At 42.0% G+C, this 20,672-nt stretch overlaps 1 protein-coding gene across 2 annotated transcripts; it reads right to left on the bottom strand.

Annotated features, from left to right (window-relative positions):
• Positions 1–272: 272 nt before the first annotated feature.
• Positions 273–18,633, bottom strand: CTLA4 (cytotoxic T-lymphocyte associated protein 4). 2 transcript variants are annotated; one of them, XM_082467406.1, is made up of 4 exons: positions 5,149–5,278; positions 2,242–2,589; positions 1,674–1,783; positions 273–392 (listed from the first exon to the last, which is right to left on the bottom strand). In XM_082467406.1, the coding sequence occupies exons 1-4, from the start codon at positions 5,255–5,257 to the stop codon at positions 288–290; spliced, it is 672 nt and encodes a 223-aa protein (XP_082323532.1). In that variant the 5' UTR covers positions 5,258–5,278; the 3' UTR covers positions 273–287. The 2 variants fall into 2 exon arrangements, with proteins under 2 accessions (XP_082323532.1, XP_082323533.1); XM_082467407.1 differs by lacking the exon at positions 1,674–1,783 and having other exon boundaries at positions 5,149–18,633.
• Between the last annotated feature and the right edge of the window lie 2,039 nt (positions 18,634–20,672).

Here is a 20,672-nt window from a genome sequence, read left to right as displayed (position 1 = left end):
ACTTATGTCCTTGACTCCACATTGTAATGCTGCATCCCCATATTGCTCCCAAGTGATGTTTTTCCTAAAATTGGATCAGATGTGACAGAACCAGCCCGGCTCTGTTTTTCTGCTCTTTTGTTTTAAATTGTAGTACGCTTAATTTGGGTTCTGCATCCTGCTTTATATTAAAGAGAGATGAATCCCCCAAAATACACAAACAAACAAAAATAGCTGGATAGCAAAAAGTTAGAACTGCCTCAGCTCTTACAAATTGGAAAATAGTCTTTTATCTTCATAATGGTCTCTCAATTGATGGGAATGAAATAAGGCTGAAATTGCTTTTCACATTCTGGCTCTGTTGGGGGCATTTTCACATAGACCCCTGTAGTAAGAGGGCTTCTTTTCTTCAGCTGCCAAACAAACATAAAAAGAAACAGTAATTAGTATTGAGGAATACAGAAGCCACTTCTAACTATAATAGGATTCAACAAATATTGGGTCCCTACCCCACTGAAAAATAGATGTTCACAACATACAGAATTATAAGCCCCAGGAGATTTTCTTGATTTAGCTATTAAAATTCATTTTGGGTAAATAACTCTGTGCTATTGACTTAAGATAGAAATCATTTTCCCTGACTGGGAGATAGCAGAAAGAAACTTCAAGAAAGCTTTAGAAAGAACACCCAAAATGCCTATGATAATGGACTGGATCTTGCTTGTGAAGGGATGAGCTTGATAAGATAATAAACTTCAATTATTCTCTTTGGGAGGAGCATGCCTCATCTCTACTCCTCACATACTCTTTATTACTTTTTTCTTGGTCCACATTAGTTCCCAGTTTTTATCACCTCAGTAAATTGAGGTCTAGTCTAGTAGTTAGTGTGGCACTTTGTAGCAAATGAGGTAGAAAGAAGCTACAGCAACAGAACAGATCGAGTAGAGGATCTTGGAATAGAGTGTAGGGGTGCGGGAGGGAGAGAAGGAGGGAGTAAGGGAGTGGAAGAGAAGGGGAGGGAGAGAGGAAGGGGAGGGAGAGGTTTGTGATGGCAAAGCCAGCCTCAGGCAAAGGAGGTTGCAAGCGACCCTCAGAAATCTTGACAGAAGTCTGGATTCCATACCTCTGCTTCTTCTACAACAACTGTAGTAAATGAAAACTGGGTTCTCATTTACTGGGTTGGAGAAGAGCGTAAGGCTTGCCAGTCGAGCAGACTGGGTAACAGGGAGCCCTGGGCAGGTGTTATGTGGACGCCTACAGCTTGGTCAAGGAAGGCTCAAGTAGGGTGGCACAGAGAGATGCCTTCCAGGTAAAGCAGAGGGACATTAACCACCCCTGTGGTCTTCTCCAGCAGCATTCTGCCCAACCTAATCTTATGTTTCAGGGTTATTAAGTACAATTGTCATGAAGATAAAGAGCAAAACAACTGCCCCGTGTTGTTCAGCTACTCAAAATGAAACCCTGTGCAAAAGCACACAAACATTCAATGTCAAACACACTCATATAAAATATTAGTCATCCTGAAACCTCAAAGGCCAATGCCAAGGGTTCTAGTGTGTTCTTTACCACTGTCCTTCCTCTTCTTCATTTATTGCTTCATCTCAAGAAAACTCGACTCAACAGCATCATTCGGCCAGTTGTTATCACTAAAGGTATTCTGACCAGGGATGGTGCGTTGTCAGCACTGCACTCACCATTTTGCTCAAAGAAACAGCTGTGATGAGGAAGCTGTAGAAAAACAGCCCTGAACTAACTGCTGCCAGGATCCAGAGGAGGAAATCAGAATCCGGGCATGGTTCTGGATCTGCAACAGAGAACAAAGCAGAGCTTCCCTGAGATGCTTTCTAAATTCTAGGGCGGTACTCCCCCCATTGGTGAGAGAAGGAAGAAGTTCAAGCTTCCAGACCTTGGTGTCCACCACTAAATGGAATTGCTGGACCCCAGGTAAGTCTGACTCTTGGAGCTACTTTGCCAGGAGTTTCAGATCAAAGGCCAAGGCCAAATTTCATGCTGGGTATCACTCCAGTGTGAGTGCCCAAACCTGCCGGGAGGAAAAACACCTTCCCCAGCTCATTTTATTTTATAATCAGAATGCCGTTTGCCTCGCCTCCCATGCTGAGTAGGACTACCATGCTGTATGCCAGAGAACTCTTAAAGAGAATTCCCACAATCCTAAACATGAACGACCTGAAATCAAGGAGCAAAACTGTTTGCACACAAAGAAGAGACAGCAATGCAAAAGGCATCGTCAGTGATGCTTACCAATGACGTAAATTTGGGTTCCATTGCCCATGCCCACATAGTAGGGCGGCGGGTACATGAGCTCCACCTTGCAGATGTAGAGCCCGGTGTCCGTGGCCCTCAGCCCTTGGATGGTGAGGTTCACTTTGTTCCCACTGGAGGTGCCGGCGCAAGCGGAATCCTCCAGGAAGGTCAGCTCGTCCTCCACCATGTAGGTCGCGGCGCAGACTTCGTTCAGCTGGCCGCCTGCCTTCCGCAACACCGTCACCCGGACCTCGGCGGCTTTGCCCGATGACCCATATTCACACACGAAGCTGGCAACACCCCGAATACTGGCCAGCACCACTGCGGGCTGGGTCACGTGCACCCCTAAAGCAGGAAAACCAAAGGGAACTCAATGAACTCATGCTCGCCCATGACCAGGTCCTGGCAAAACCCTCGGGCCGGGCAAAGTTGATCTTTGATGGCCCCCTCCAGTTTCACCTGTCAGCCTTTCTCTCCCCACCATCAACAAACCCATCACCCTCCCCTACCCCTTTCCTTCTCCACCCACCCCAGCACCGCCTCCATCTCGCCGCTGTCTTCCAGTTACTTTCCGTGAAGGTGCTTCCTTGTTGGAAAACAGTGCCTTGAAGGCAGTTGGTTGTGGCATGAAGAATACTGATGTGACAAAGAGAAGAGCTGGCTCTACCATGAAATACTTGATTTGGGGAAAGCCATGCCTCCCCCGTAGGCTTCATTTTTCCCTCACATGCAAAAGAGGGGATTAGATCAGATGACATCAGAGTGCCTTCCCACTCTGGTATTCTAAGGTTATGATAGAGCTGTAGGACCTATAAGAGTAGTAGGGGAAAGTTTGGAGGCTGAGGTATAGAGTCTTGCTTTATCCCTCAAAGTATACCTTAATAACCTCTGCCCACATTGACCTGGCCCTGGACCTCAATCGCCCACAAGGAGCTGAGCCTTGGCTCTCAGTGCCGGCCGCCCCCTTCCCTGCATTGTTACCAGAGAATGAGGTATGCTGCTTGATGAAGGAAGCCACCGAGCCGAGGGCACCGGGTCATTTCCTCTGTAGGCTGAGGCAACCCTGCTGTTACTTCTATGGGCTTCCCCTGCCACTGTCATCACCTCTTCCACCGCCCTCTCTCCTTCACTTGAACACCTTGTATTCCTTTGTTCCTTTCCCTCTGGCTTCTACAGGAGAAGGGAGGCCAGCTCTCCAAACAAAAGGGCTCACATCATCTAAAAAATGGTGGCTTCATGACAAATTACTTTCCTGTAACTAACTGGGCCCCTCTCCAGTCGATCAATCACACAAGTGACACTCAAAACTTGGATTGAACCATGTCACTCATTCTGTTCAAACCCTTTCATGCCTTATATACCACTGATTACAAACACAAATAACATTCACTGTCTCCATAATCTGATCCCAGCTTACCACTCCAATCTGAGCTTCCAGGACACCTCTTCCTGTGTATAAATCACTTTATTCTGAAAACATTAGTCCTTTCCCCCAAGCACCTGTAGTAGACAACCTGTGTCCTCAGAAGAGAGAACAATATGGCAGCAGCCGTTGCCATGGTTAATCCAGAAGCCCTGGTTGGCTAGACAGTAGTTTTCTTTCCCAATCCTCATTTCTGTCTATCAGAGATGCCCTCTGAGCATCGTTTGTACTATTATAACTCCACCGTAGCACTTAATCAAATTCGGCCCTGTATTAAAGGTTTTTGGTGCATTAATCATTATATCCTGCCCATTTGTTGTGTTGACTCTAAGCTTAAAGAAGACCAAGTTTCCTGCCCTCCCCTAAGGAAAGCTCCCAATTATCACCACTGAATCTGGTTACACAATTTTCCAATATCCACCATGGGAGGATCCCAGTTACAGGTTGAGATAAATTTTCTTAGTAAATTTGATTATTTCTCTGGTATTTAACTTTACATGTTCAAAACATGTAAAATAAGAAAATGTGTATGGATATTTCTTATACAGTAAAAATTAATAATCGAATATCTTTTGAGCACCTACTTTGTATAAACCACATGGTTTTTCAACCGAGAAGGTCTAGAGGGAGAGAAGGTCGCAATTCACCTTCTGATAAAATGGTCACCATTTTACACTATTGTAACAGACCAGGTATCAACCTCTAAAGGGCTTTATTTCATCTGAAAACTGGGGAATCTGCACCTAAAGTCCAGAGATAAGTCAGGCGACAATTAAGTATCTTATGCCAAACAGACCTATGGCTCTTTCTTTCTTTCATTCTTTTGTTCTCTCTTTCATTCATTCTTTCTTCCTTTCTTTCTTTTTTTTTTTTTTTGTTTTACTACTTCAAATTGCTTTCATTTTTTAAAATAATTAGCTAACTATAGAATTGATTAAGAGGACCTTAAAACCCTGCATTGAGTAAAGAATGCTGAAAGTTTAAACAAGCAGGCTAATCCGTTTATAAAAGTGAATCAGAGGACCTTAAAACCTTGAATTGGGTAGGAAAGAAACTTCCCATAATTTGCCTAAACCAGTGTTCTTTAAAAAGGGAAATCTTGAGCTAACCCTGATTCCAAGCCCAAATGGATTTAGGATGGTGGGTATCTTTTCTCTCTTAAATCACTTAACTTTGCAGTATTCTCTTCTAATCTTATAGAAGTGTCTGAAATTGCTCATGTCTCCCAGACCAACTCACATGTACTCATTAAGCTCCCACTCCATGCCCAGCAAACTGCTAAGGGCTGTGTCTCTGCTGATTTGCTGCTGCCGGCTGTCACCTGCCTGCCTTGGAATACAGAGCTGCCCAAGCCAGGAGATTGGAGTCTCACCTTTAGCTTCTGGATTTGCTATAAATCACTGCCCTTGACTGCTAAAAGAAATGAAACCCAGGTGGGAGAAACACCTCCTCCACCTCCATGCTCCAATAGCCTCACTCACCTTTAGAGAAAACGGGGATGAAGAGAAGAGAAAACAGGGCAGTACAGGGCCAGGTCCTAGAAGCCAGGTCCAGCCGAGCCCCATGACTCTGGAATCCAAAGCAAGCCATGGCTTTATGGGAGCGGTGTTCAGGTCTTCAGGAAGCAGAGCGAAAACTTTCAGGATCCTGAAGCTTTGAAATGTGTTTGAACCCACACAGAATCAAGGACTTTATATAGCTGGCTTTGATCCCAGGTATGTACTACACATGTGCACACACAGAAGGCACCTGAATTTCTAGCCTTTTTGTTTTGGTTTTACGAGAAAGGAAGCCGTGGGTTTAGCTGTTACGTCGAAAAGATAACCTCAAATACTCAAAGTAAAACTGAACAAAACAAGCCAATCCATGGATGGAAAATGCACTCAATTTGAAACTGAAGCTTCTTGTTCATTTTGAGGATAAGTGGAGACTTGGAGAATTTCCTGGAGTGCAGGAGTCCCCCTAAGTCCCAGTTTTATCCAATTGTCTAGGCATATTTTATGACCCAATTTATTTAATTGACACCCCCCCCCCCCAAAACTGCTAAGTTGCTGGCTCTCTGAGCCCTTGTGCTAAAGACAGAATTAGCCTGGGCATCATTAATGAAAGCTTTGCATTCCACCTGTGAGGCACCATCTTTAGCATGCTTTGCAAATCAGAGTTTATTTCTCCTAGCTCCATTTAAGACTTTTGTTAAGAGAAAATACCAAAATCACAAGAAATAAATTGATCTGCCTCTGGTTTTGCAGATTAGGAAAGAATTCTGGTGCTCTTGAAAGCCTTAACTCAACAAAGACAAAACAGAATTGAAGAAGAAAAAGTCAATGAAAATGATCCAAGAAATTCAAACCTTCCATCAGAGAATAGACTTTTTTTCCCTAATGGGAAGTTTTCAAGCAGAAAATCCAAGGACTGAGGTGAAATATGACTGAAGTTCTTGAATTTATGAAAGTCGCAGACAGAGCAAATGTTCATCCTCTAAGAAAATACTAAGCACAGGAGACTACCCCACTCTTAAAACTGGGGAGTTTTCTTATATTTCAATGATGAAAGTCACGTTTATTGAGAGCCTATGATATGCCAGAAATTGTGTGCGTGTAGGACTGAATGATGACAAAACAAAAACGTAGTCAACGCCTCAAAGGACTTCCAGAAGACCGACACACAAGCAGACAGTATGGTGTTTGCTTCCTGCAGCCCTTCATGGTTTCCCTTGCCCAGCCTCCCCAACACAGCAAAGGAGGCTGTGTAGAGTACGGGCCTGACACCTCTCTTCTTAGACTATCTTCCAGCATCCCCTCACATGCCCCCTTCCTCTGCCCATCATCTCTCCAACACACCTCTTTCAGGTTTCATCAGCTTAACCAACACTGTTCCTACTGCCTTCTCCCTCCCATTATCTTGTTTTATCCTCCAGGTGTTAGCTAAGGTGTCACCTCTCTCCTGACCTGCCTCTTTCCCATACTCCTCAAGCTCCTTATGTAAGCCTTCAAACCCCACTTGAAATGCCAGCAGGCAGTAACAACTTAATGGACGCTTAACTAAGGGCCAGATCCCAGTCTGGGCACTGGAGATACAAAAGTGAAAAATGTACGTTCCTAATCTTGAGAGGAAGCCACAGCAGTCACAAGGCAGATATTTAAACCCATGATCATGAAATTGTGGATAAATGCTGAAGTTGAAGTATTGCCGAAGCCATAAAGAAGCAGAAGCCGTTGGTTCAGCCTGTGGAAGTCAGAAAGTGCTTCTCAGAGAAGTAAACGCTGAACTTATTGTTAAGGACAAGGGGCAAGAGGTGGGTATTCAGACCAGAAAAACAGCGAGTGCCAGGCTAGAAAGGGCGTAAAAAGCATTCATTACAGCCAGAGAAAAAGCCTAGTATGGGGATCACCAGTACGTGGCAGACTAGGTTCTTAGTCTTCAATGCACCATAAGGAGCAAATAGGCATGATTACGTGCACATTATAGAGAAATTCCCCCAGCACAGGAGGAGGGGTGGTGAGGATGAGTTCAAGGAGGAAGAAGATATAACCAGGAAAACCAGGAAGGAGACTATTGCAATACCATGGGCAACCAGGAATTGGCAAACTGTTTTCTATAAAGGGTCAGACTGTAAATATATTGGGCTTTGCAGGCCATATAGAGTAGGCTCTGTTGCCACTACTCAACGCTGCTGTGGTAAGGTGAAAGCAATCACAAAAAATCTCTAAATGAATGGGCATGGCTGTGTTCCAATAAAACCTTATTTTTAATGTCAGTCATACCTCAATTTTTAAAAAAATTATTTACAAAAACAGGTGGAGGCTGAATTTGGCCTTCCGGCCATAGTTTGCCAACTCCAGGTTTAAACTACGGCAATGACAGCAGTGGTGACAAGGTCCCTAAGGGGACTAATCCTCAAGCAGTGAGTGGATGGAGGAGTTTAGGGTGACACCAGATTTATGGCTTGGTGCTGCCAGGAATTGTTCAAATGTTTGTCAAGTTTTATCTGATTCAAGTCTCCAAACCATCCTACAAGGCAAGGATTATCAGCTTTCCCAATTTATAGAGGAGAAAACCAAAGCACTGAGAGTTAAGGAGACTTATCCAATCCCCCATCGTTGGTAGGAGCGCCAGGATTTGAAGCCAATGATGCTGTTAATCACTATACTAAAGCAAAGGCTTTGAAGCCAAAGAGAACTGGATTTGAATCCTAGCATGAAGACTTGCTAGCTGTTTATCTGGGGCTAAGGGCCCAATGACCTTCAGAAAATAGCTGCAATTCTATTGCAAGGATTTCATGAGATAATGCATGTAACGTATATAAAAGACCTATTATGGAGGCTGGCTACTCAGTAACTAGTAGCCAGCCTTTTTATTACAGAGTCACTGAGAAAACAGAAGTGTAATTTACTGGAATAGAAAATAGAAGAAGAGCAGATCAGGAAGTGAAGATGATGAGTTCCATTCGGGCATGTTGACTTTAAGGTATCCATAGATGGTAACGTGGAGACCCTCAAAAGCAATTGCCAATGTGGATCTGGAGCACAGGAGAAAGAGCTGAGCTAAAGATATTAGCTTAGGCAACCATGAAGCCACAGGTAAAAATTTCACAGTGCCAAGGCACATGATGAGCACACTATAAGCATTTTAATAGATAAATGAATGAAAACAGTTTAACATAAAAAGAGATGAGGGTCGTCGTAGAAACTTGTAAAGAACTCTTACCAGCTCCCCTAATTATACTTTTATGAAACTATTTCTGCCAAGCAACAGTTGTAAAAACCACTGGGTGAAAGAATGCTGGTGAAAAAGATATATTCACATATATCATCCCATAGATGACTTGATAATTACAAAGGGGAGAAAATAATGGATAAATCTAGCATATACTGCCTTAACCAAGTGATCAAACTGAAGATCACCTATGATGGGCATTCTGACATCAAGTCCAGATGCAATACACTGAGAAGAACACACCTCTGTAGTATCATTGCCGAAATTGCTTAAACTGAATCTAATTATGAAAAAACAACTAGAAAAATCCATAGTGGGAACATTCTGCAAAACAGTTGGCCTTCAAAACTGGCCTTAATATCATGAAAGATTAAAAAATAAAAAACCTGAAAAACTGTTGTAGATTAAAGGCGATTAAGGAGGCATGACAACAAAATCCAATGTGTAATCCTTGATGGAAAAAATTCAACTATAAAGCGTATTATTGAGATACTTGGGCAAATTTGAATACATACTATATTTGATAATTGCATTGCATTAATTTTAAATTTGCTGAGTGTTATCATCTTATTGGGGTTATGTAGGGAAATGTCTTTGTTTGGGGGTGATATTTGCTTAAATATTTAGGGATAAAGTCTCAGGATGTTGGCAAATAACTCTCAAATGGTTCAGCAAAAATATGTGTATATGTTTGTGTCAGCAGAGAGAAAGAATAATAGTAACAGAACAACAATGACAAAATGTTAACAACTGGAGAATCTAGGTGAAGGTTATATCACTGTGTGCATAATACTTTTCTTATAAATTCTTTGTAAGACTGAAAATTTTCAAAATCAAAAGTTGAAAGTAGAAATTATAAGGCCACTATTAATATGGTAGGCACTATAGCACAGATAAGCAAACTGAAATTTAGAGAGAGGAGGTGACTTGTTCAAGGTTATTCTCCATCCCCTTCCCTCACAGCCGTTCTCCACATGGGAGATAGACCCTCATAGAGGATTGGGTTCTCAGGCAGGTTAGCTTTCGGGAGGGATCGGCTGATTTGAGGCACCAGCAGAAGATCAGAGGGCATGAGGATGGAGGTCGGGGTACTTCTTCCCCGCTCTTTCCCAGCCTCAGACCCTGTCTCTGGTAGTGACAGTAGCTCTGTACAACTACGGCTTCTGTCGGGTACCCCGACTTCTATGATGCCAATTCTCACTGTTTCTTCCCCTGCTTTTTTCAGTCCTCTAAGTGGTATCAGCTTCCACTGTTGCTAGAGTCTGAGTGCATTAATATCGTCTGCCCCTGCCCTCCTTAAGACCTCTAAAATACAGTTGACCCCTGAACAATAGGGGTTTGAACTGCATGGTCCATTTATATGCAGATTTTTCAATCATAAATACTACAGTACCACACCATGCTCGGTTGGTTGAATCCACAGAAGCAGAACCACAGATATGGAGGAACCATGGATACCAAATGTTGACTCTAAATTATTTGTAGATTTTCCCAAACTCCTGCATTGTTCAAGGGTCAACTGTAGTCCTTTCGCTGAGTCTCTTATTTGAACCACCTGTTTCCTGTAGAGTCTTTGATTGACCCAATCCCTCGGCTAGTATGTGGTGAAAACTGGATTTAAATCCTGGTCTCATCCGCCCAGTACTTCTTTTCCCCTATTATGTCATGTGCAGTAATAATATGTCATGTCATACCGGTTTGTATTTATTACAGTTGTGTGCAATTCTGTCTCCCCTATTTCAAATTCTATTGATAATTCCATCTTGCACCCTCACGCCACACCTAGCATCTAAATAGGACCTCCTTGTACATAAGAGATGTTGGAGGATTTCTGCATTTGTTTTGTTCTCCACACTTTTTCTGTCTCTTGCATCTCATTTCCAGCTCTGGGAGAAGTAGGAATGAGTAAGGATTCCATCAGAGGACTGGCAGACACCAAGGAGCCCAGCACAGTGCTTAAGAGCATGGCTGGAGTCAGACAGACTTGAGTTCAAATCCTGACTCCGCTGCTTACTAGATGTATCCTGGGTGAGGTTTTCGAACTTCTCTGATCCCCAGCTATCTCATCTGTAAAATATAGCTAGTTATATAACCATCTTATAGGGTATTGTAATGATGGTTATTGGCATTCAACTATGCCAATAAATTGTTGAAAACTGGACCTAGAATATAGTACGTGCCCAGTAAACGTTAACTCATCTATTAAATACAGAGAGAACTATGGATTTCAAAATTCAGTTGTTATATAAAGCCTTCTTTCATTATCAGTGCTAGTGAATGGATGGTATATTAGACTAACTTCAGGTACTTTCTTTTCTAACACTCACACATTTATTGAATTTCTGCTGCTGTCAGTGTCTCTATCGGAATCTGGAACCAAATAGCTTATTATCTGCTACCTGATTAAGTCTGAAAACTCACAACACTAGACATAATCTAAGATTTCTCTATTGTGAGTTCTCAATTATTCAGTGGTTGAATATTTAAATGTCTAAGGGTATCGCATCCTTGGATGTTTTCATTTCAGGGTAGGAAGGGGAAAATCAATTTTGTTATTTACTTTTACCACTCCAATTAGAAAAGAAAGGTTGGTGGTAAAGGAAATGAAAATAATTGGCTAAAATTAGGGTTCGGGGATTCACTGTGATTTCATTTCCTCACCATCTTCCTATATCCTACTAGTTTGACTAAACCCCAGACTGGTTTTGTAGTACTCTTAGTGGTTACTGGATTTGAAAGATCTCTCAAGATTTGCATAATTCACAATGATGCCTAGAGTGAAGTGCCTTCAGAATTCCAGAGGAGATATGGGTTGGGTAGGGTAACTGTGTTGTTTTACTTAATTGTAAAACTCCTCTGAATTTGTAAAGCTCATCCTGAGCTTAATTGAACTTTTAAAGGTTTTTATTTTTTCTGAACCTTCTCCTATTATCCTTTCCCCAACTGGTACACCACCACCACCCCCCAACCAAAAAAAAAAAACCTTTTGTTGAAAGATTTGCACCTGGCATTGACTGTGGTACATACTGCAAAACATCCTTTGCTTGATGGTTTCAGATGTAACGGGAAGAATGAAAAGTCTAATATTTGCATAGCGTGCAGTTTCAGGACATCCCGTTACGTTGAGCCTATAATCATGCCTAATTAAGGTTATATACTCTGTGTTTTTATGCTAATTAGCTCATCACAGTACATCTTCTTTCAAAATCGACTTCAAAGGAAAAAGAAAATCATCTACCAAAGTGATTGCTAAAGAAGGATCTAACAATCATCTCACTGCGAAAGAGAGTTAAAGAGAAAGGAAATGATATGCAAAGTGACTGGAAAGAAATTGTAGCTTCATTACCATTAAAGGGTGAAAATATGGGCTGGGCAAGAACTTACTTAAATAAATGTCGTAGGTGAATTTTCAGTCCCTAGGAAACTGTAATCTACATCATAAAGTCACGTAAAAATGGATGGTTCTGAGCTGTGGACTTTCTGTCAATCCCTTAGCGGGGAAATAGAGTAGATTCCTGCTGGCTTTTTAGTCTACATTGTCCCCTCGCTGGGGGGAAAGCGGAAACTGTTGTCAGGGAGGCAAAGCTTTATTTGGTGGTCTGGATGACAAAATGAAATGCAGGGGCTGCTTCAGCTGAAGGTTAATCCTCACCTATCAGAGCTTTACTTATGCAGAGACGAAGACAGATATTTTTGCATGAATAAATGACAAAGTCAACTGTGATTACAACCATCACAAAGTAATGTGAAGGGGGAATCTACGTTCTAATTACCCAAGCTCCTTACTCTGTATGATTGAGGGCTTTTGAATATCTTACCTCCATTTATGGATAATGATCTCATATTTCTGGTTTCAGCCGTTATCATCACTGATTATCTCTCAATCTTCTTAGCTCCTCACATCTAAAAAGTACAATTAAAGTTAATTGTGTTTTATCCTTAATCCTTCACCCCTGTTGCAACACACCCAGCCATGAATATTTTAAGTAAGTGACTTTATCAAAAACCAAGAATAGATGTTTTCAAAATATCAATAGGTGATACTTTTATAGATTGGATAACCGATGCGGAGAAGTAAATTGGCTTGCCCAGGATCACACATCTAGGCCTTATTCCTTCATCATCAAGGACAAATAGACAGAAAGGGAAGGATAAATAGTCCAATACTTAACCTGTGATGCTGCACCCCAGCTCTCTTCACCTGAATGGTACTCAAGAGCCTGCCTGATTCCCATTTAGGACAAGTTGAGATGGCCCAGTATCATTTCCATTTTACAAAAGAAGAAACTGCACAAGTCACTGTTTACTTGCCTCAGTGAAAGAGGAAGAAACCTTGGAGTATGACTCAAAATTGTCTTTAATGCTGAATAACCCACCTGACACCCAAATAGTTGCTAGCTATAAATAGTGGACATTGGAACTGTCAACCATTCAATGGAACCCATTTCTCCCATGATATTTGTGGCTGGGTAATGTCAGCCTGAAGCACTTATTTCAGATTCTTGGTGACAGAGACAATCACTGTTTTCATATTTTGAGCTGTGTTATTTCAAGCCCTGCTGCTACTGCAGCATTTATGATTTCAGGCCATGACCTCCTCCACACATCCAGTTCAAAGGAAACTGTTATAGTCACACCTTGAATACAGAAAAGGAGCATCTTTAGTCCTTTGCAGTGTGAGTGATAGCAACTATGATGGTGGAGAAAGGTGTGTTAGATGATAAGGAACACCATGGTTTTGCACAGCATGTTGCAGGCACTGAATCCTAGAGGAAATGTGAGTTCTGCTCTCCCATTGTATAGATGGTCAACAAAGGCCCAGGGAGGCGGACTGATCTACCCAAAATTACGTACACAACTTGTTAGTGGCAGAACAAAGATGAGAGCCCAAAAGTCCTTAACTCCAGTTTAATTCTCTTCTCATGCCTTCACCATCATTTGCCATCTTCTCAAGCCCTATTAAATTAACAGGGCTTCTGCCTCTAATTTCCTGCTAGTTTGCAACTTGAAACCCAGCCCCACCAAACTTCCTGGTGGGGCTTGGGTACCCAAAAACACAAATCAGCAAATCAGATTTTATTTAAGTAAAAAAAAAAAAAAAAATCATGGTCTTATAGCAACACTAATCACAATAGCCAAAAGATGGAAACAACCCAAGTGGTCATCAACTGATGAATGGATAAACAAAATGAGGTATATCCATACAATGGAATATTATTCAGCCATAAAAAGGAATGAAGTACGGATGCATGCTACAACATGGATGAACCTAGAAAACATTATGCTGAGTAAAAGAAATCATACACAAAAAGCCATATGTTATATAATTCTATTTGTATGAAATATCCAGAATAGGCAAGTCCATAGAGACAGAAAGCAGGCTATGGATGGCCAGGGAGAGGGGGGAGAATCAGGAAATGAAGAATGACTGCTTGATGGGTATAGGATTTCTTTTGGGGGTGATGAAAATGTTCTTGAACTAGACAGTAGTGATAGTTGCGCAACATAGTGAATGTATAAATACCTGAATCGTACACTTTATAATGTTCAAAATAGTAAATTTTATGTTATGTTTATGTTATGTTTATGTTTACCATACACACACACAAATATATGGTCATGCCAATGGATTCGGGTGGCATTCACCATCTTAAAAAGCATATCATTGATCTTACAGTACGTATTGGCCATACTTTTTTGTTCTTCTCTGAGGGTAATCTGGACAGAACACATAGGCAATTTTGCTTCTTTCCGAGAGTAAAAGGGATGAACTGGTAAACGTGTCATTATCTGGCTGAGGCAAGGGAGAAAGATTCTGGTTATTCCTCGTCGCCTACAATTCTGACCACACATCACACTGAACCATTACCAACCAGAATCTAAAATATGGATTATTTGGCTCTGCCTTCTCCTGGGCACAATTTTCTAATAGGTTACTTGGTTGTAGAAAAACTAAATGAGATAGAGGGAGGCCATGGCAGGAAACTTTGGCTCAGTGAACTGTATTATTCAAGCATGCTTTAGGAGAAAATAATTTAGAAGCAGCTGGTTACATTTGGCAGCTTTCCTTAGCAGGCTCTATTTCATGGGTTACACTCCAAGAGGAAACTCTCTGGCCCAGAGCTTCATCCATGAGTAGGAAGCTAAATAACTGCACTTACTTGGTCACATCAGGACCTGTTGAAGGCAGCAAGGGTGATACACCATGACTAAAACCCAGGGTCTTTAGGTTTTGTCTGGCACATGTGTAGAGCCCAGTTTCTGTACTCATCTAAGAGAATCATGTTACAGCAATGAAGTTGCCTTTAAAACCCTGAGGAATCCATTTCTTGTGTTTTTGTTATTTCTCAACATTATTTAAATTCAGTCTGATCACATAAAGTTCTCACCATTTCTGGTCATTTTTTTACATTGGTTGAGAAATACTGACAGGTAGAAAATACCAGAAACATTTTTTTCCTGTCCTCCCCAAATATAAGCAGGTCAAGAAGCATTGGTCAACTATCTCCCCTGCATTTCACTCTCTGGATAAGAGAGACAGACGTGTGCTTAAAACCAAATGAAGTTGTTAGGAATTTTTGACTCACAATATAAAAAAGAGCTAAAGGAAGTTATGACTTATAAATATTAAGTCTTTGCTACTGGAGTTCATTATCTTGGTTTATAGGTTAAATTCAGTAACCAAGTTTATGGTGATAAATATAGTTGAGTAAATACATTTTTTTTCTCATCATTTGGAACCACTCTTTTCATTTGAGAAAATAAATTACTTCCCAATTCTCTGGCTTGCTCTCTAGATATCCAGGCCTTCTTTTAACTAGCATCATAAAATGTCTATGCAAGTGAATGCCATTTGTATAATCTGAACATACTGATTGACTTCAAAATCTCTTATAGCAAAGAAAAACTTGGGGAAGCATCCTCAGAATTTTTAAGAGAATGGGAGTAAAGAGGAAGATTAAAAGAAAGAAGAAGAGAAATGAAAGACAAATGGATGGAGCTGAGGAAGGCAAAACAGAAACTTTTTTTTAATACATCTTTATTGGAGTATAATTGCTTCACAATGTTGTGTTAGTTTCTGCCATACAACAAAGTGAATCAGCTATATGCACACACATATCCCCATATCCCCTCCCTCTTGTGCCTCCCTCCCACCCTCCCTATCCCACCCCTCTAGGTCATCACAAAGCACGGAGCTGATCTCCCCATGCTATGCGGCAGCTTCCCACCAGCCATCCGTTTTACATTTGGTAGCGTATGTATGTCAATGCTACTCTCTCACTATGTCCCAGCCTCCCCTTCCCCCCTGTGTCCTCAAGTCCATTCTCAACATCTCCATCTTTATTCCTGCCCTACCACTGGTTCATCAGTACCATTTTTCTAGATTCCATATATGTGCGTTAGCATATGGTATTTGTTTTTCTCTTTCTGACTTACTTCACTCTGTATGACAGACTCTAGGTCCATCCACCTCACTACAAATAACTCAATTTCGTTCCTTTTTATGGGTGAGTAATATTCCATTGTATATATGTGCCACATCTTCTTAATCCATTTGTCTGTCGGGCATTTAGGTTGTAACCATGTCCTGGCTATTGTAAATAGTGCTGCAATGAACATTGTGGTACATGTGTCTTTTTGAATTATTGTTTTCTCAGGACTCTTAAGGTCCATCTCTTACTGGCTGTGACAAGGAGAAATTGATCCTTACAGGCAGATAGATAAGCCTGGCTTCACATCCCACTGAAGACTTTCCATTCTCTGAATGCACGTCCTTGGTTTCTAACTTTATAGAAACTGCACAAGATACGCCAAGCAGGTCATTCAAACAGATGACCTGCAGTTTAAGGTGGACTTCAGGTGTCAAGGGGTAAAAATGTCAGAATCAGGTGTCAGAGAATTCCTAGAAATTCCCATATTCAGTAACATAAATTAGACATGGTCTTGAGCATAACAAGGGCAGAAAATTAAAGGACCAATCCTAAGCAATTTTAGAAATTCTCTGGCCAATTTCTCTATGTCAAAATTGTATTCCTACTTAAAGATACTTTTCCCTTTATGCTACGGGAGTGTAGTCTAAGGCCCTCAGCCATGCCAGCCTCTTCTCTGGCAGAAAGAGGCAAGAGGAAAAGAAGAGACTCAGCTTTCTTTAGCACAGGGAGTTCTTTTAGTTATCCACACTTAGGCTACACAGTAACATTAGAGGAGACATCGTCACTGTGTCACAAGGAGAATCCCAAGGAAATGTGAGGATGACTAGCTCCCCACAGCTCATTATAGCTGGGAAAACAAAACAAAACAAACAAAGAAAAGCTCCGAGTGATGAAAGATTCAATTGCTTCATCTTCAGGTGGATATGAGCATAAAACTGCAAATCCAAATGGTGGCAGTTCATCAAATATGCCATCTTGGAAGACTGTATTTTTCCAGTGACGCTGTCATTGTTCAAGACATCCCTGGGACGCCTCTTTTGAAATTATTCTCACTTTTGTAAAGTAACAGTGTCTTGTTACTTTACAATTATATTTTGCTTTTGATACAAAATTGGAAACACCTGGTTTGGTCACCAAGGTCCCTCAGTTAATGAAGAAATTGTTGAGGGAAAAATACCATATGCATATTCAGGCAACAAATAAGTGCTGCCTTTGAAAATGTTGGAAGGCTTGTGCTGCAGACCTTTCAATACCAAGAACATTTCCAGTAATGGTGGCATCACTAGAACAAAGGATGAGCTATCACATCTTGGATTTGAGCAGGAGCTATAATCCTGTCACACAAGTCATGTGGAGATGGAGAGGAGGGCTGATTCTCTCATTACCCATCACTAGTGCTGGACTGCAGATAAGCTTCAGGCCCCTGGGGGATCAGATGAGGGGTTATTCCAAACCTTCACAAGGCACAAGTAGCAGTACTGAAGCCCAAGGAAAAGACTGTATACGGTGAGTAGAACACAAAAAGTAGGAATCCAGGTAGATAGTAACTGGATACTTCTTCATTCAGAAGGTTTCCCCACAGACTAATGAGTCCAAGGTCCCAAGATAGAAATTTTCTGGCCTCGGGAAAGGGCAAGACAGAGCAAGACAGTCAGAAGTCTCAAAGCAGAAACTCAGTCCTGAGATCCAGACAAAGGGACTTGGAAGAAAGCTGGGCCTTGCCTGACTATGGAGAGAGCCTAGTGACTATTTCCCAAGGTATAAGCCCAATAGTCAAAACTTGTTTGGATCCAAGTCTTGGATAGTTACTAATGCTAAGCCTCATTCAGTGAAAGACTGAGAATTTTAGGAGTGAGGTAAAACAGAGTCTGAAGGTGAGGTGAGATATTTGGGAACACAGATGAAATAAACTGATCAAGACAGTTTCTTGATTATTTATATTAAATAATGGCTGATTGGATGTCCAAGGTCACTTTCTAAGGCGATCAGCACTCATAAATTCTGATACATTTATTTTAGAATATCTATCACTTTACTGACAAACCTAACAAGAAAAATAACATTTCCCTCTGGGTTACTGCCCTTAGAAAGGCGCTATTATATTCCATTGGTTGGTGGGATTTTCCAGTCACTATTTTTTTCAATTAAACTATCCAAGTTTAGATGGGTTGAAACCACACTGTGGTTTTCAAAGAGCAGGCAAATTGAGACCAGACTATATTCTAAACTCCCCCATGTTCTGGTTTCATTACGTTCTTGAAACCCAGATCAATTTTATGAAAAAGTTGATTAAACTGGGCTTGATTATTAACAAACCTGACCCAGTTAGAACTTGAGGTTGGAGTGAATTCAGCTTTAATTTGGGGGTGCATTGCTCACAGTAGAAGTGAAACTAAATGTGTGCAAGTGTGTAAGAACTGAAGAGGAGGAAAAAATTATTAAGTGATAAAATTATTAACCCAACTCTCGGAGCAATGAGTGGACAATACCTGGTAAGAATATATTTCCAAATCTAAAAGCCCAGCAATTACTCTAAGACCATAATTCAAAAATAACTTTTCTGATTAAGTGCAAACTTTCCAAGAACATTCACCCTTTATCCGAAACTGAACCATGAGAAATTTCAAACTATGTCATTGTTAACTGTGTGCATGAGAGTTGCGTTCTCAGGATGGAACTATCAAGTAATCATTGTTATTTTCTTACTACTATATTGAGGTAAGAGACAAGAAGTCACTGGGGCCAGAAAAGAGAGAGTGGGAGGGTATGGAGGGAGAGGGAGAGAGAGAAAGAATGAAGGATTGACGGAAGGAAGGAAGAGAGGGAGGGAGGGAGGAAGGAAGGAAAGAAGGGGAGAGGGAGGGAGCGAGAGAGGGAGGGAGGGAGGGGAGAGGGAGGAAGGGAGGGAGGAAGGAAGGAAGGAAAGAAGGAGGGAGGGAGGGAGGGGGGAAGGAGGAAGGAAGGAAGGAAAGAAGGAGGGAGGGAGGGGAAGGGAGGATGGAAGGAAGGAAGGGAGGAAGGAAGGAAGGATGGGAGGAGGGAGGGAAGTCAAACAAGCAGACAAGGATTATTAAGTCCGTGCATTCTCAGAGCAAGCCAGTTCTGACCAAACCCCTCAGGAACAGGATACTCTCAGTCAGACTGCTTCTCAGAAACATCATTTTCCTTGGTGCAGCATCTGCTATCTGTACCAAACCCCGAGAGCTCTATCTCCAGGGCATCACAAAATAGTTAAGCCAATATTGATGCCCAACTCCCATTGTTATTATCTCTCTAAGCCAGGGTTTCTCAAGCTCAGGACTATTGACATTTGGGGCCAAAATGTGATTAAACATACAAGGGTTTTGTTCAGAGAATTACCTGTGACTGAAAATCAGGAGGGAGATAGGGATTTCTGGGATAAACATCAGATCAGGACGCAAATCTGACTCCCAAGGAAAGGAAGGAGGGAAGGAAGGTTGAGTGGAGGCGCTCTAGACCCCTGTGCAGTCTAAGAAAGCTTTGGCCAGACTGTCAAGGTCCTTGAGCCGAGGTGGACCCCCTGGAACAGGCTTGCTTTACAGTTCCTGCCACACACAGTGGGAAGCAAGAGCTCAGCATAAACAGGGTGGTGGATGGCCAAGCACGGAGCTTGGGCCCTTGGCCATTACCCTTCCTACAGTAGAGGGTCTGTGAGGCTCATTCTCATGGATGCCACAGTCCACCCCTTGTGTCACGGGGATCCACTTCTCCACAGAGGTTCTGGTAGCTCCTCTTCCACAGTTCCTGTGGGCCTTTCTTCCTGAGGGAAAACTCAAAAGAGGAAGATTAATGAACAGACAACAACCTCCCATAACTGTAATTGATCTCAAGCCCACAACCAGTCTTCCTCCTCCACTCTAAATTTCTTCCCAACATCCTCAGACAGGTCTTGGTGGCTTCCCTGATGGTGTGACCCAAACCTGCATTCCCGAGGGGTCTTAGCCTTAATAATCATACCCTTCACAGTTTGGGGTTGCTACACATGTTTGTTCACAGTTACAATGGGGCGAGATCCAAGAAGTGAATCATCTATGTTCCACCTGTAGTCTTCCGTCCCACTGTGTAGAAGCAGCCGTACCCCCTCTTCTGATCAGGGTCAATTATCTCTACCAATATGGTGACTCTTCTTCCTGCCTGCTGGTCCTGGGACACAGGACTTCAAGGCATTCTCCTGGCAGCTGGGACATTTGCTATGTCTTCTACCAAGAATGTGCTCCCTTGCAGGAGCAGAAACAGGAAGCACAGAATCCCCCAGTGGGCCATTCAGTGAAAGTGATGGTAAATGTGCCCACATCTGCTTCCATCTCTTCATCCCTGGACTCGTGTTCCCTTCCTACTGGGGTCACAGCACCATACAGGAGTCTCCGACTTAATAAATACATTGCATTCTAAAGGATGATACCCTATCCTTTCAGAGTATTTCCCCAAAGCTGGCATTTCAACTGCTCCTTTCAAAGGACATTGCAGCACCACATGAGGCTGACTGTCTCTGGCTACACTATGTGATACAACCAGTGAACATGAGTCCATTCCAACACCTCCTTCAGTGTGAAGTGTGTCCCTTGGTCAGATGATATTCAGAAGGGAATTCTCTGCTTGTGGATTTGGCATTTTAGAAGTCCCTTGATAATAATATTGATATGAGACTCTGCAGGCAGAAAAAACAAGTTCATCCCCAGAATAGGTATCTGTCCCTGAGAGGATGAACCACTGGCCCTTCCAAGATGGAAAGGTCTCAATGCGGTCAACTTTTCACCAAGTGGCCAATTGATCTCCCCAAGGAATAGAGCCATATGGGGGGCTCAGTATTGCTAACAATTTGGACATCCATAGAG

This window comes from Balaenoptera physalus (assembly GCF_965194825.1).
Source record: "Balaenoptera physalus genome assembly, chromosome: 6".
Lineage (NCBI taxonomy): Eukaryota > Metazoa > Chordata > Mammalia > Artiodactyla > Balaenopteridae > Balaenoptera > Balaenoptera physalus.
This window is presented reverse-complemented; position numbering and strand designations above follow the sequence as displayed.

Excerpts from the sequence above, each read along its gene's own strand:
- CTLA4 (XM_082467406.1), bottom strand. The coding sequence starts at position 5,257 with ATGGCTTGCTTTGGATTCCAGAGTCATGGGGCTCGGCTGGACCTGGCT. Across the intron at positions 2,590-5,148 it reads CATCCCCGTTTTCTCTAAAG|GGGTGCACGTGACCCAGCCC; the intron begins GTGAGTGAGGCT and ends TTCCTGCTTTAG. Across the intron at positions 1,784-2,241 it reads AACCCAAATTTACGTCATTG|ATCCAGAACCATGCCCGGAT; the intron begins GTAAGCATCACT and ends TCTCTGTTGCAG.